At 39.7% G+C, this 16,408-nt stretch overlaps 1 protein-coding gene across 1 annotated transcript in view; it reads right to left on the reverse strand.

The window, feature by feature from the left end:
* Positions 1-16,408, reverse strand: part of SDCCAG8 (serologically defined colon cancer antigen 8) — a 141,185-nt gene that overhangs the window by 55,529 nt on the left and 69,248 nt on the right. Inside the window, exons 16-18 of the mRNA XM_006022873.3 lie at positions 16,111-16,152; positions 13,221-13,329; positions 3,772-3,903 (exon numbers count right to left, since the gene is read on the reverse strand). Of these exons, the coding sequence (XP_006022935.1) occupies positions 3,772-3,903; positions 13,221-13,329; positions 16,111-16,152 (283 nt within the window). The remainder of the gene's footprint in view (positions 1-3,771; positions 3,904-13,220; positions 13,330-16,110; positions 16,153-16,408) is intronic.

A 16,408-nucleotide genomic window follows, 5' to 3' on the forward strand; every position in this document is an offset into this window, starting at 1 on the left:
CTTCCAAGTGCTCAGGACCACTGTACTTGCAATGGTATATACCCCAGAATATTTTGCTCCTGTATGGTCTAGAAACTGTCATACTAAAAAAATCAACACTGTACTTAACAGTGGGCTAGGACTCATAACAAGCTGCACAACTTACATGCACACAGATGTACTTCCTGTACTCTCAGGCATTAGACCAAGTTATATAAGAAGACAGACCCTAACATCATTACTGGCAATAGAGGCAAGAGATAATGAAAATCACCTGCTTCATCAACTGTTAACTGAAGATGTGAACAGGTGGAAGGCTTAAGAGGCTCAAAAGTTGTAAACCATTTGTACATGAAGCCCACAAGCTCCTGGAAGAGATTGGGAAAGCTGAACCAACCCTACAAGCAGCAATGGACTATTTCTACAGCGTTTTATACCAGCACCAAACAAGTCCCCATTGGGCATGACCTTGACAGAGAAATGTAGGTCAAGCTGAACAGACTGAGATCTGGATACAGATGCTTCAAAACAACACTTCACAAGATGAACATCTTGGACAGGCCCCCGCGTGAATGTAGTATCCAACAAACAGCACAGCACGTAATTGAAAGCTGCAATCTTTACGAATGCCCAGGCAGGGCAAATGGAATCTGTGCATTGAGCAGTATTATCAGACAGTGGCTCAGATTTGGAAGTTGATATCTGATGCCATACAAAAGAAGAACTGACATACTAACCATTTCTGAAACAGAGAGAAAAGTGGGGAAACATACCGGAGCAGGAAAAAGAAAGTGTGATATTCAAAGGAGGAAAGGGTGATGAACATTGAAGCTATTTTAATATTCAAGTTAGAGCTTGCACCTTGTTGACTAGGTGCTGGAAATACAGAAACTTTTATATATATGGAGAGAGGAATGAAATAATGAAGAACACAGACTCCTGACACTGATAGAATTAGTGGATAGAGGGAGCTAAGCACACTAGATATTGCATTTCAGTTTTTAAAAAGCATTTGACACAAAGAAGGTTATTTCCAAAATTAATTCAAATTGATTTTGACATGAATAGTGTCCTGTGAATTGGAAACTAGCTGAAGGACTGCTATCAAGCATATGAATAAATGGAAAAGCAGCCAAGTAGTATTCAATGAAATAACAAACCAGAAAAACAATAACGCCTAAAGAAATCTAGGGATTACATCAGATAACCAATTAGATGTGAGCCATCTATGTGATAGGTACACGAAGTTCAGTCTTATGTGTAGTCACATACAAAGAAGCATCACTACACAGAGAAATAATCATCCTCTATAGCATGCTGGTGTGATCACTGGCATCTGAGAAAGACCGTACACAGAAAACTCCATTGCTGCACAGCAAGGAGAACAAATAACACTGACCTTTCTGAGAACAGATAACCTACTAAGGCAGGCATAGGTCTAGGACCGTGGCGATAAAACTTTCAATGTGGCAGGCTAGGTGAGTAGGATGGGGCCCATCTGTAGGCCAGATCAGACCTCCTGGTCTACCACTGGATCAGGGCCCAAGGCTGCCATACTGGGGTTCCTCACCAACTCCCTCAGACCTACACAACATGATTAAATCTAGCACTATTAGATGGGGGCCCTGTGCTGTCTCCCTCAGCCCCATGCCATAGGATCGGGGCCCCACACTGCCTCCCGGGGCCCTCTGCTGCTTCCTAAGGATCCATGCTGCTGGACTGGGGCCCTGCATACCTCTCTGGCCCTCACATTGTCTCTGCTCAGCTGTGCTACAAGATCATATGATCTCCAGGCACGTCCAGATCAGGCCTAAGTATGCCCCATCTATGTCTATCTGGCCCATGGGACTCTCTACAGGTTCAGAAATTTGGCAGCAGGGAGCTATGACTGCTCTCACCACTCCCCCACTGCCAAATTTTCAGACCCATGGAGAGCCCCATGGGTCAGATGGCATGGCTCTGCGGGCCAGATCTGGCATGCCAGCAGGGGTTTGAGCACCCCTAGTCTAGAATAATAGAAAAAAACCTTGTTAAGTATTTTTGGTTTGTGCAAAGTACCCAATGCACATGCCAGGAAATAATGGCCTTTTATGACTTCTGACTATTTGTACTGCTCTTGAACTGAAAAATTCATAGGCAAGTTCATCAACTTTGGGTACTATATTTGTATATTAGCTCATACTTAATCTGTTACAGTTCTTCATTGTGAAAAATGTAAAACAACCTTACTGTCACTTTAGAGCTGCTCCTGGTAATTTTCCTTTAACTACCTGAAATTTCAATAAGGAATTAAATGATTAAGAAAACAAATACTCACCATTTTGAAGATTTTAGTAGGATATTAAAGAAGATTGTGACTCAATCACATGATAACCTAAGCCACATTTATAGATTCAAAAATACTGAATTTGGGAAACTCTGGGTGCATCTACAGGTTGCCTGATGGTGATGTTGTTACTAAAGCACAGCACAGTAGCATGGCACAGTACTTCCTTTTGGACATACTAAAGCATAGTGCAGCAACTTCCCATACTGCACCGTATTCATGGCATAGTATTTTTAGCAGCTACTTTGCTGTAGTAGTGAGCTATAATGAGGAAGCATGTCACTACATTGAAGTAGCTGCTGGTCACATGCAGACACCAATGGATGCTACGTCGCCAGAGCATGTCACTATGGCGACAGTGTCACATGTAGATGTGCCCAGTTACTGAACTAGTTTTTCAGTAATAGTCAGATGCTAGTAAGCTGCTGCTTATGAAGTTTTACGTATCTCTGATTTAATTACCCTACAAGGTGCAAATCTACCCTGACCTCTATTAGTTTATAATTCATCCTACCTTCATCCTTACTTATCCCACACCAAGTATCTGAACTGTTATTTTATAGACTATGATCCATCTTACCATTCAAAATGAGGCAACTAATAACAATTCTCAACTCCTGTTAACAGAAAGTCCACATTTTATATTCTTACTTGTTATATGCATCACGGTGATGACCAGAGGTCCAACTGAGTTCACAGCTCTGTTGTGGTAGGCACTGCACAAATATATAGGAGGACACTGTGCCCAGTGGTTAAACAGTCTATGACCAGGGGTTAGCAATCTTGTGCCAGTGCAGGTCAGAGCTTGCAACCTGGCTATTGTTGCAGGCCGCAAGTCTCTGCCCTTTCCCCTAATCCAAGGGGCCAGCTGCCAAATCCTCAACCCCTCTGCAGCAAGGATAAGCTCAGAAGGAGCAGAGAAGCAGGCCATATAGAGCAGGCAAGTAATTCCCTGATTCAGGACTGTCTGATCCCACCAGACATAACAGCTGCATATCGGCAGCCCTATTTTACATTACTGACATGTTGTCCCTTTGCTGGGAAAGTGTCTACTCATACCAAGAGGTAGCTCTGCCCCAAAAGGTTATGATCTACCTCATTTTTAATCCCCATAAATGAAGAATGGAAAGATCAGCTGAGGGAGCTGGTGCCTTTTAGTAGGGAATTACTTCTGGAAGAACACTGTTTAAACATGATCATGACATAACAGGTACTTCTGACCTACAAAAATGAATAGCTTCTACTCAAATAATACTTTTAACAGTAGGATTTCCAATGACAGATAATAATCTTATTACGTAGCCAAAACATCACAAACAGAAGATGGCCTGTGAAGTTTTGGTTAGTTGCTTAAAAAAATAAAGACTAGAACTGTTCAAACACTTCCACATCATTTTTTTTATTTATACAACATAACAAGTACAGTAAAATATACCACATATGGATGGACTAAAAGAGCTTCCTACCTCACTTTCATTCTCTCATGCATTTTCCCATGCTGGATACACTGTTCCTCCAATTCATCATTCCTTTTCTGCATCTTCTCCAATCTGTCATGGAGGTACACATTCTCCTGACTAAGCTGGCTGACTTCAGACCTACAGAAATAAAAACACAGGGATGATGGGTGCTGTCAGACTTTATCCTGCAGTGTACACCATTATATGGTTTTGATGGTTATGAAACTCCTACAGCTGTAATGTTAAAACAGCCTTTTAATACAAACAAATACTCATTTTTTAAATGTTAAGCCACATCCACATGCATGGAAGCATGACTTTTTGGTAACGCAGTTACAAATACTGACCATCAATCAAGCATAGTTCTGTGAAAATCCCCTTCTGCAAGACCATAATTTTTGCTTACTTGGTTTGGTCACCATAATGGCTAATTTTAATGGCAAAGAATTATTTATTGATATCAAATGAGATAAATCCAGGAAACTCAAATGACGCTGGAATCACTGACAGTAAAATTGGGCCAATATCCTGAAAACATAAGTGCGGCACTGGCAAAGGGAGATTTTTAAGAGGAAAATACACAGCTTAAGAAATAAGAGAAAGGTCATAAGTGTTGCACCTGATCCTCTGTAAAGTCTGTGCAAAGACAAGATCTGTAAAGGCTGTGCAAAAGAAAATTAAGTACTTCTCATTTTCCAATGTTGTAGAATCACAGCAAGTCCAAGCATGAGTTGATTGGGATTACTCCCCTACCTATATCTTTGACCATTAGCTAATGATAGGGAAGTTCATTTCTACTCATACTAGGAGCTCTGGCTTTCCTGGTGCTCCTTACTGCTTTTACTATAAAAATGTCATAAAAATTGTGATGAAAATCTATATGTATACTATGTGTATATTCTAATGCTTAATAAGGGGGCATGCTTAGAACATAAAAAATATGTTTTTTTTTTTCCTGTGGTATGTTTTATTGGACCAACTGCATAGTTGGGAGAGATGTTAGACAAGGTTTTGGACACAAAGTGCTCTTCTGCAGGTCTGGAGGTCTGAAGAACAGCACTTTGTACCCAAAATCTTGTCCAATACCTTTTCCAACTATACAGTTAGTTCAATAGAAAATTGAACAAAATAACCATTGCCTCTTCTAGCCACGATGGTCCTGTTGCCCTGTGGGGTCAGCCCAACTCTCAGGATCTCAATATTGCGCTGTTAGACAGGAGGGTGTGACACAACTACACATATCCAAACACACAAATCAATTAGATGCATGCATACACACACACACACTCTACCAGCTCAGGCACATACACATCCAAACCAGCCTAGGCACATGCACACCTATCACCAATTTAAGCACATACACTATACACCCCAAAAGTTAGACACAGATCACTAATTCGTACATCATGCACACAATGACACATACATATATATATATATACACACACACACACACACACCAGTTCACACACATACAACCCACCTATACATACACACAGGTAAGTTCCTAACTTGGATGGTACAGTGTGTACGTGTGTGCTTGGGGTACCGGGGATACTTGTGGGAAGGGTCAGGTGAGAGAGACAGAGACTTAAAGTGTAGGGAGTGAAAGTTGCCAGAACTGGGATTAGAACCGGTGGACTACAGAGAAACTGGCTGAGGAACTGAGGCTTGGGTTTACTTAAGGTAGACTAGGGCTGGAAACTGAGGCAGACAGCTGAGATGTTGGGGGGGGGCAGATAAGTGGTGGCAAGGAGGAGACAGCCAGGAAAGAAACTGAGGCAGAAACCTGGTTGCTCAAGAGAAAAGGAAAAGGCAGTGGGGATAAGACAGTGGCAAAGAAACAGGGGGTTTGGAGGCAGAGAGGAGCTCAGGACAGGTGTTGGAGATGGCAGTGAGCCAGAAGCAGGAGAGGGAGAAATGAAACAGAAGTTAGAGGGGTGAGGAGCAGAGATTGGAGCAGGGCCAAATCATAGTAAAGCAAAACCCAACTTAGGGGTCCAAATAACAGTTTTATTACACAGACAACACACTACACAGCCCCATGAAGTTATTGGTTCTCATTCTCTCACACACACACACACACACACACACACACACACAAAAACAAAAGCACTTACAATAGCAGGAGGAGAAAGAGACTCAGTGGAAGGGTTGAAGTCCAAGTAGGGAAGAGAAGCAGAGTCCAAGTCCTTGGTTGAAGAGGGGGTGGGGGTGATAGCTACCTATCCAGGCTGGAAAGGGGTTCTTGTCTAGTAGATGTTGTCCAGAGGGGGGTCGCTGGCAGGGCCGCTGGGTGGATAGGTGGTGTGGCATGGTGCTGGTCCAGATGGAGAGGGTGTCCCACTGGGTCTGTCTGCACTGCCCCTTTTTATAGGGGCAGATCTTGTGTGACCCTAGTGACAGGAGGCATGCCCAGGCAAGGGTCAGCCCCTGGCGTACTGAGCATGTGTGCTCCATGCACGGATGTGCAGTTTCAGGGGTCTGTAATGGTGAGAGTTGCTGGTTCTGCAGAGTCTTTTGTCTTTCAAATGCTGGGTTCTTGTCTCTGTTCCTGGGTGAGGTCTGTGGTTCCTCGATGAATCAACGCGAGGTGATGGCCTGGTCGTTACAGGCCATTCAGTAGAGGCCTGCTACCATTGTATTTTAATCATTCCCAATCATTCTCATTCATCTAGAAACCAATTTACATAGGAGGGGTACATGAATCATACAGTTGCAACACAGGGGATGCCTGGGCAGAGGACACAAGATGGAGGCTTGACATACAAAATGGAAACATGACATGACTTACACTACCTTACATATATAGGCCTAAAACAGCAATCACACAATATAAAAGCAGTACAAACATAATAATTATCACTTATAAAACAGTGGCTATCGATATCACAATAGCAGGGAACTTATTTGCAAAGAGGGGAGAGAAAAATAAAACTTACTACCTAAAATAAAACCTTAAAGCTTATCCTACATCTTAGCTTACTTATACTTGTCTATAGGGAAAATACAGGGAGAGAAAAAGTAAAAAATGGTTGGGGAAGGGGAGGGAATGCATTTTAAAATAAATAAAAAAAGAAAAAACTGGGGGTTTTGCTACAGTCCTGGAAATGTACAACACTCCAGCACAAATATAAGCATGCTAGTTTATTTTCACCAAGGTGACATGTTACATAGTTCTGGAGATGAAAGAGCCCCAGAGATATCTTTAAAATAAGAAATGTAAGTATTTTACAGTTTTAGGATGAAGACACTTTACCTTCAGCCCCCTGCAAACAAAACAAGGACATTCTAAAAAAGAAAAAGGAAGACAGAATCTGTCACATCAGGAACAGGTTTCTGTTACGGTGACAGGGCAAACCTGGTAATGATGTTCAGGCAATGATGTTTCCCATTACATGAAGAACCACATATGCTAAACATTCAAATCTGTCAAACAGGAACTAATCTGAGTGTAGCTATAGAGAAGGCATTGCTCAGAACATATTCACTTTAGTATAATTATGAAGTCACAATTTACCAAGAATGTCATGGAAAAATTATAAACGAGGTTTGCCTTTGCTCTGGATTAAAACTTGCAAATCGTTGCATATAAAGTTTATAGAGGAAAGGACCTTACTGAGATGGATATATGGATAAGAGTATGCTGGATTTAACAGGGATTAAAGTAGAATCCTCAAACAATATTTTTACAGAAATGTAGATGAATTTATAGCATCACCCCATAAAAAACTTTTTGTCAGATGGGCTAGTCACTGGCAGAGAGACAGATTTGGGGAAAGCTCTGGTGCATTTTTTTCTTAATATTGTGATCCCAAGGACTAAGTTCATTGACACCTGGTACATCTTTCCATCAGGTGAATGACAGCAAGGAGGATCTTCTATTAGGTTTATTTTTTATTTTAAATACTATGTCTGTGGGGTTTCCCAACTTAATAGTGGGCTGCTCCCTACTTGAATATGCAGTTGGACATGGCTGCAGTAATGTTTTTGATGGCATAAATCTAAATGTCCTCCGTGAGCTTTATTCATAGTTAGAATCATAGAAAATTAGAGTTGGAAGGGACTGCAGTAGGTCATCTAGTCCAACCCCCTGCTCAAAGCATGACTATCCCAGCCAAGGCTTTGTCTAGCCAGGTCTTAAAAACCTCCAAGGATGGAGAGTCCACAACCTCTATAGGTAAACTGTTCCAGTGTTTTACTACCCTCCTAGTGAGAAAGCTTTTTCTAGCATCTAACCTAAACTTCCCTTGCTGCAACTTGAGACCATTGCTCCTTCTTCTGTCATCTCCCACCACTCAGGACAGTCTAGCTCCATCCTCTTCAGAACCACCATTCAGGTAGCTGAAGGTTGCTATTAAATCCCATGTCTTCTCTGCACTAAATAAGCCCAGTTTCTGCAGTATCCCCTCATAAGCCATGTGCCCCAGCCCCCTTGCCTTTTTTGTTGTCCTCCACTGGACTCTCTCCAGCTTGTCCACATCCTTTCTGTATTGGGGGGCCCAAAACTGGACATAGTACTTGAGATTTGGCCTTACCAGTGATGAATAGAGGAAAAATAATCCCTTTGCTGGACCTGCTGGCAACACCCCTACCAGTGCAGCCTAGTATGCCATTAGTTTTCTTGGTGACAAAGGCACACAGTTGGCTCACATTCAGCTTATAAGCACTGTAACCCAATCAGCCCCCAACCTGTACTGGTGCATAGTATTGTTCTCTCCTAAGTGCAAGACTTTGCACTTGTCCTTGTTGAAACACATGAGATTTCTTTTGGTCCAATTCTCCAATTTGTCTAGGTCCATCTGAATCCTAGCCCTACCCTCCAGCATATCTACTACTCCTCCCAGTTTGGTGTCATCTGCATACTTGCTAAGAGTGCACTCTATGCCATCTTCTAGGTTTTTGATGAAGGCATTGAACAAAACCGGCCCCAGGACCAACCCCTAAGGTACTCCACTTGATACCAGCTTCCAACTAGATATTGAGCCATTGATTACTACACTCTGAGCCCAATGATCCAGCCAGGTTTCTATCCACCTTACAGTCTATTCAAACAACCCATACTTCTGAAAGCCTGCCTGAGAGAATGTTGTGGAAGACCATATCAAAAGCCTTGCTAAAATCAAGGTATACCACATCCACTGGTCTCCCTGTATCCACTAAGCCTTGTCATAGAAGGCAATCGGGTTGGTCAGGCATGACTTGCCCTTGGTGAATCCATGCTGACTGTTCCTAACCACCTTCTCCTCCAAGTGCTTAGAATATCTGAAGTACAGGGACTCCACTTGGAAACATTAAAGATTTTTCTCAGTGGCAGTGTGAGCTCAGATGGAGCTTCAAGCTAATGCAGCCATAATGATTCTGATACTTGAAATAGGTCAGATATATATGTACTCTACCACCTAGATCTGTCGTAAGGTTATGGGAGCACAAACAAGTTACTGTTAGGTAACAGATGGAGGGGATTAACAGCACATTAGCTCCTGTGCAGTAACTGCAGTTAACACAGATAGTCAGCGTGCTATATATCTTTGCTGTCACTGCCCTCACAGTAACTTGCTTGTGGGCCCATGCTCTATGTCAGTGTTTCTCAACCCATGGGTCATGACCCAAAAGTGAGTCTCCTTTAAAGGAGAAAAACGTGGGAAACCATGGCTTTTCCCTTGCAGAGTTCCAGCCTGCAAGGGGCTGCTTGGGACCTTTGCATGCCTCCCTGTCCCATACACTCACCCCTGCCCCACACTGGGGAGCTGGGGTCTAGGGCAGTGGGTCAGGAGTGAGGAACACTGGGTCAAGACTGGCTAATGTTTAGAAATGGGTCCTTGTACAAAAAAGGTTGAGAGCCACTGCTATGTTACATCACAAGTTGTATCAGTCCCTGCACAGCCCAGAATTTAGATGGCAAAAAATGGCTGATGAACAATCATCTTGCAGTTTTGCCATCCTTTGTGGCATTATCAAGAGTCTCATGATTTTTGCTGTTTTTCTTATAGCCATAAGCTCTTGGATTCATATGACTGAAATATCCATAATTTTTAATTGTCATGATTTTTAAGGCAGTTTCATGATATTCGAGGATGGACTTTTGAAATACTTGGGTTTGATGATACTGATTTTGTCCATTTTTCCCCCAGGCTGACTATGTTCTGCATTGTACCTCTCAAGGACACAGTGCAGATTGGAGCTTAGCTGTTTTATTCAGCAGTGATACTTCTTCCTCCTCAGAAAACCAGCCAATTTTATTGTATTTCAATTACAAGCACTGCAAAATAACATTTTTAACTGATCTAATCGGGATAAAAATAGTTCTTCTGTGAGGGGATAATAAATCATGTAATGGACTGTTTTTCCAGACACACTGTGTTTCACATCCTTGTAACACTACACTGGGCTAACATTTTACTCATGGTGTCGAGTGCAGTAACTGCAGTCTCTCAATACAACATCAACCAAACATGCAGAAAAATAGTTCAGCCGGGCGGGTGTGTATTCTTTACTTCAATTAAACTCACACAGTTGGATGCCTACTGTTGCCAAAACAGTAATATAATTTATACATTATAGTCCAAACAGTAAAACTACACTAAAAGTCATTTAACAATATTTATAACACCATAAAATACAGTGTTAAAATATATGAACTGCAATATGTACCAAAATTATAAAATTTGTTTCTCATCATCAGTGATTAAAACCAGGATCATTGCTCTAGCTTCAATACTCACAACCCTGGTGACAGATTAGAATTCAAATCTTAATGATCAATTTACAATTAACAAGATAGAAGTGAAACAAATTAAACCAACCATTATATATAACGATACCCAATGGACTCCCATTGTTCCCCTTAATTACAAAACGCAAATCACAAATACACTGTGGGCAGTGTTAAGCATCAATCTACAAGCCCAGAAATTCAGATAGTAACAATCAGAGAAAAAATGAACAAAATAACACAGAAGACATCAACAAAGGACTACTTTCTGATTTTTGTTTACACTTTCACATACATATAGTATCTTCACAAACATGATTAATTTTGCAAACAGCATGAAGGTTATGTAATTTGTTCAGTGATTTGATAATTCTGAGGTTTGCCTAACCCCATGGAAGGGCTCAGTCACACAAAAAACATTTTAGTAGTAGTTCTTCCCCCCAAAAACAAAGCAGAACCAAAACAAAACCACCCATGTTACAGATTTCAGAAAGAAACACTAAATTAAAATTCAGCTCTATAAATATGTTATGGAAGGTAACACATTTCTCATAATGAATAATCCACACCAAATGCTTTAGTATATTTAATAAATACTTTACATTCCTACTAGATCTTGTAATAAGGCTCAAGTGTTTTACACACATTAATTGACGCAGTTTCATATTCTTCATCATTCTTGTTTTACTGATGGGGATACTGTGCCACAAATATCCCAGGCAATACAGCAAAACAGTTGTATATCCAGGATTAAAATTATACAGACCAGCCCCAGACCCCGACTCTAATCACTAAGCACACTAATGCACTGCTTACGGTCCAGTATTTTGAGAGCAGGTAAAGCCTATACAAAGACCACTCTGCCTAAGTGTAGTGAAAGCGCCTTTCAGTTGTGCAGGTAAAGTATACTGAGGAAACTATGCTGGGAGATAGTCTTTTCTGAGCAGTAGGTACTGTAAAATCCAATGGGAAAAAGAATATTTTAAAAGAAAATGCCATGTCCACCAATTCTTGAAATTGCAGTGATGATACCTTGCGATCATGTGACAGAAAGAAGTTTCAGGTGGAAGAGAGGTGAAAGCAAACAGCATATAAATTTTCTTGATACACATAGCACCACTTTGTTCCATTCAAATTGCAGCGAATCAAATAATCTTTCCTGTCTGCAGTTTCTGTTGTCTCACCTCTCTGAATCCCTTCAGTAGGTTTCCCTTTCCATCTAGTTCAGTCTTCTTGTCTTTATTTAAATCCCCTCACAATTTTGCCTCTCCCTATCCATCCTTTTTTGTTTCTGATTACATTAACCCCCAATGCAACAATCTTAATCGCAACCAGCAATATATCCACTTCTCCCAACTGCCTCCGTGCTCTCTTCCCCACTGCTTCTGGTGCACAGAAAATCCTTCAAAAGATGTATTCATGTACACAAAAAATATACACTTCCATTCCACATCATCTTCCCTATCCTTCACATACTGCTTGTTTTATAACTGAGTTCTTATGAAACGATCTTTACACTGTAAAGGCTGTTAGAATAATATATGAAGAAAAAAAATGTGAATCTTATTTCAATTACTTTATCTAATTACTTCACCTCCAATCAATCCAGGATTCAAACTTCTCTGACTCCTTGGGCTGAGACTACTTATGGCGCTCTTGCAATGTTGGATAATCTGGAAAGCAGCTTGGCTGGGAAAAGTGCTATTTGATTGACTATCACAATATTTACAATGGAGGAGTTTCTTTTTTAATGATTATACTTACATACCCTCGATTTTTAATCTCGTTAATAAATATTTTGTTACCCAATTCACTTAAATTTACTCCTGGTTTAGAAAGTGACACACTGCATCAGTCCCACTTTGTGCTATGAGTAGAAGTTAAATGGCAAACAAGCCTTGTGAAGGATTTCCCTATAGAAGTGACTCTCAGTCTTTGGGAATACAAATTAAAAAAACCTGTATTATGTTACTTAAGTAACATATTCATATAGATTCTGAGGCCAATTATTTGCAATATGACCTTCCTGCAGGAAGTAATTCTGAATAGGATACATTAATACAGCACATATTCGTATATACAAATGCAATTCTTCCTCCAACATTTACTTCATTTTAGAATCTAATACTTTAGCCACTCTGTGTGCAAAACTACCATTGATTTCAAAGGGAAAATTGCATAAGCAACTCTGAAATTGGGCCCTTAGTAAGCAGCAATTTCCACAACAGTTTGTTGAGAGGGTAAATCTGATTGAGCAATCTTCCAGAATTATTAGCCAGTGTGCGCTATTATTAAGTAAATGACTTATTTAAAACACTCTATGTCATTTAACCCCAGATACCCAATAAAATGCAGCCTGAAATCTTTAACCAAAAATTTAGTATTCTTAGCATAATTTCCAATAACTAAGTTGGAATTGTGGCTATTTTACTGTCAATTTACTAATTTTCAGATGAAGAATACCAGTGTTAATAAGAACATAACATGTGATTTCTCACATATGAATAGTCCAAGTAATTTGAATGAAAAGGCAAAAATATCACGTGAAAAGTAGAAAATTAGAAATACTCTGGACAAAATCCATCCTGGTTTCTCAAGTTGCAGATGTTGTATTTATATTGAACAGATTTGTAATAGGTGTAGATGACAAGTTTAGAGCAAGAGAATAATAAATGTAAATAAAAATAAATACGGTAGCATGCTTGTAATTAACAAGACTAGTGTAAGAAATAACACCTACCTGTGTTTTTCTGTTATACGTTCCAGTTTCTTTGCCAACACACAACATTCTTCCTTTAATTTTGCTATGAACATATTCTGGGAGGTCAGCAATGAATCCAGTTCATTTACTAGAAATTATATTTGTATATTTTACAAAGTAATACTTAAATACAATATTCTAAAATAGTCTTATTTTACCCCCATTTTTGATGTGGTTCAAAACTCCAGTTATATATGTAACATAGGCCCATAATATAATCATCATATACCAAAGCATGGCTAACTTAAAAAAAAAATGAATAGGAGAAAGCTAAGTTGTTTCCCTCCTTCGAACACCAACATCAGCATCATCTTAATCTTTACTGCAATTTTGCCACCAGGGACATTATTTTGCAAGGTGTAGTATACCCTAGGCTTCTGTTGAGATTGTGACTGGACTATGATCAATGTCCCACACTACCACACTCTTGGATAACTGTCCTGTCCTTGTTCAGGTAGGTGAGGAAGCAGCAGACATCTTTCACCAGAGACAGGCAAAAACCTTACTGAACAGGCTACTTGAGGTAGTACTGGAACCAGGTAACAGGAATTGCTATAAACGTTATAATCTGGTTTTATTTGCTTGTTTTTGAGAGTGAATTTAATGCCTAGAGAGAGGCATGAAACTGGCAAATTGTAGGGTGTGAAGACCTCCAAACTATCTAATATGTGCAGGATAGGGGGTAGCTGTGCAAGTATTCATACTATGACCCACCAGCTTGTCTCATCCATCTTTAAAGAAAGGAGTCCTGGGCCAAATTAATTTTTTTATGATGTGGACACCAAAACTTATGTTATCATAGCATAAATCACATTAAGACTACCATTTTAGAAAAATCAGTTTCTTACTATCAGCCTATGATATACTAAAAATCATGAACTAAAAAGCAATAGGTCTTTAATATTTTAGTGAAGAGATCTTGTATCATGGTGCTCACTATGTTTTTAATGATTGTTCACAGTATTGTGCATCATTCTGGCTTACAATATCAGATTCCTTTATATTTAACAAGTGAGGTATAATGAAATATATTGTACATACAGACCACTAGACTACCTTACTCCTTTAATCTCTTACCAATTAATTGCATATACTATTACATATGACAGACAAATGCATGCATGGTTAACACAGATGTACAAAATGAATGAAGAGTTACAATTTGCCTCTTCCTGCTTCTACTAGTGATAAAGAACTGATGCATTCAATCCTAATCTTCTCTCAGTACATGACAAAAGGGAAATGTTTTATGAACCAAATGCAACTAAATTAAAGTTTTCTTTAATTTTGTATCAAATTAAAGCAGCTCACACAAAGATGTACTGGATAGAAGAGATGACAGTGAGCCTAAATACTTGACACATTGATACCAGCAAAATATTACTTTGTTTGCCAATGTAAACTACATAAGGATATGCAGTGACAGATGACTAATTATTTCAGTTTAACTTTTAGAGTAGATGCTGTTAAAACTCCTTGCCATTAGATGGTGGGGATGCAGGTAATAGTCTGTTTGCACTGATCAAACAGCTCCCCTGGAATAACTGCAAATACATGACACCTGTATCTGGTGTTAACGCCTAAGCTGGGGTATCAAATTCAGCTGAGTACCTGAACAAAGAGCTTGTTGTGGCCTAGATCTGTACTGCGAGTAGATGTGTGGGTCAGATCTAACCCAGCACTGACAGTATGGCATATAGTCCTACACTCAAGTAACTTATTAAAATCTGTTGTAAAGTTACCTCAGGGGAAAAAAACCCCAGTAAAATAGACTCGTATAAAAGTTACACTGGTGTGCATCTTGTGTCCACAGTTATCCCAGAGTAGCCATTTTTTAAATGTAAACAGCGTATTAAGTGTTCTTCTGCCACCTTTTGGTGAATTGCTGTAATAAACTTATTGCAGCAATAGTTTCCCCAGGATTACTGGTCATCTGTTAATACTGGATCTCAATATCACTTACATTGTTATAAAAAGCCAATGCAAATTGCAGACGGAACATATTATGGTGTAATTTAGACTGGTATATTGTGATCAATGTTTTTCCCTAGGAGTAACTTTATACTGTATACTGGTAAGGTCCACTAGTATGTTACTGTGTGTGTCCCTCCCTTTTTTTACACTGATGAAAGATGGTTTATACTTGTCTAATGGCATGTCTCTAGTATCACAATAAGGGTGGGGAGGCTATCTTATGCCATGGATCATTGAAGTGCTGAGAGTAGACAACATCCACAGTTTAAGGACTATAATTTGGGCCTTGTTAGCACTACTAAGTAATGCAGAACGTTATAATATAACTTTCCAAAAATGCAGAATGTTATAATATAAAAAGGCCGGCACAGCACTTTGACTATGAACAAATGAAAATGAATATTTTAAAAGTCCATTTTACTTTTAAGATTAAAGGTAAAAAGTTATAGGTCAGGTGTGCCAACATGATGAAAGATGTCAGCTTTCAGCCAAGCTGCCAGCTGTGGTCAGTGCCACGCATTAGTAAATTTAAATTGCAGTGATAAGAACTTGAAGCATGCAAAGGATTAAACATCCTGTTAGGTTGGGGAAAACATACTAATGCTAAAAATGTTTGAGGCTGCAAAGATTAAATAAAGGAACATATCAATTTGGAGCCAGTGAATTACATCCAGCTGCGACAGTGAATTAAGAACCGATTAATGGCTAAAGCTTTTCTCCAGTTTGGATGCCGAAGCAAACTCATTAAGCTTTTAGAGTAGCTATAATGTGTGTACTGTGGGAACTGTTCAATGCTATTCAGGAGACTTTAACTGTAAGCTCAGAGCATTTCCCGCAGAGCTTCTGATGCTATTTTCTTTATATAACATGTGTGCCTGAAAATCCAGCCAAAAACAAGCCCTTTGTTTTTCTACTTTGTTGTGGTCTCTCTCAGCTTTACGTTTCTTGAACACAGGTAAATAAACTCATAATCCAGATGGTGCAACAGATGTGAGAGCAGCACTCTGAAATCAACAGACAGTGGGCAATACTTTCCATTTTCTCTTTTAAACGCTAACTAATATGTAATTCGGAATCTCCGGTGTAGTTAGCATCTGCTCCCTTCGGCCAGCCAAAGGTTACAGGTGTTCCTGATGTCATTTCACAGTAAGGCGTGGGCCTGGCTTGTGAGTGAGTGCCCAGGCTCCAATCTT

This window comes from Alligator sinensis, unplaced genomic scaffold (assembly GCF_000455745.1).
Source record: "Alligator sinensis unplaced genomic scaffold, ASM45574v1 scaffold534_1, whole genome shotgun sequence".
Classification (NCBI taxonomy): domain Eukaryota; kingdom Metazoa; phylum Chordata; order Crocodylia; family Alligatoridae; genus Alligator; species Alligator sinensis.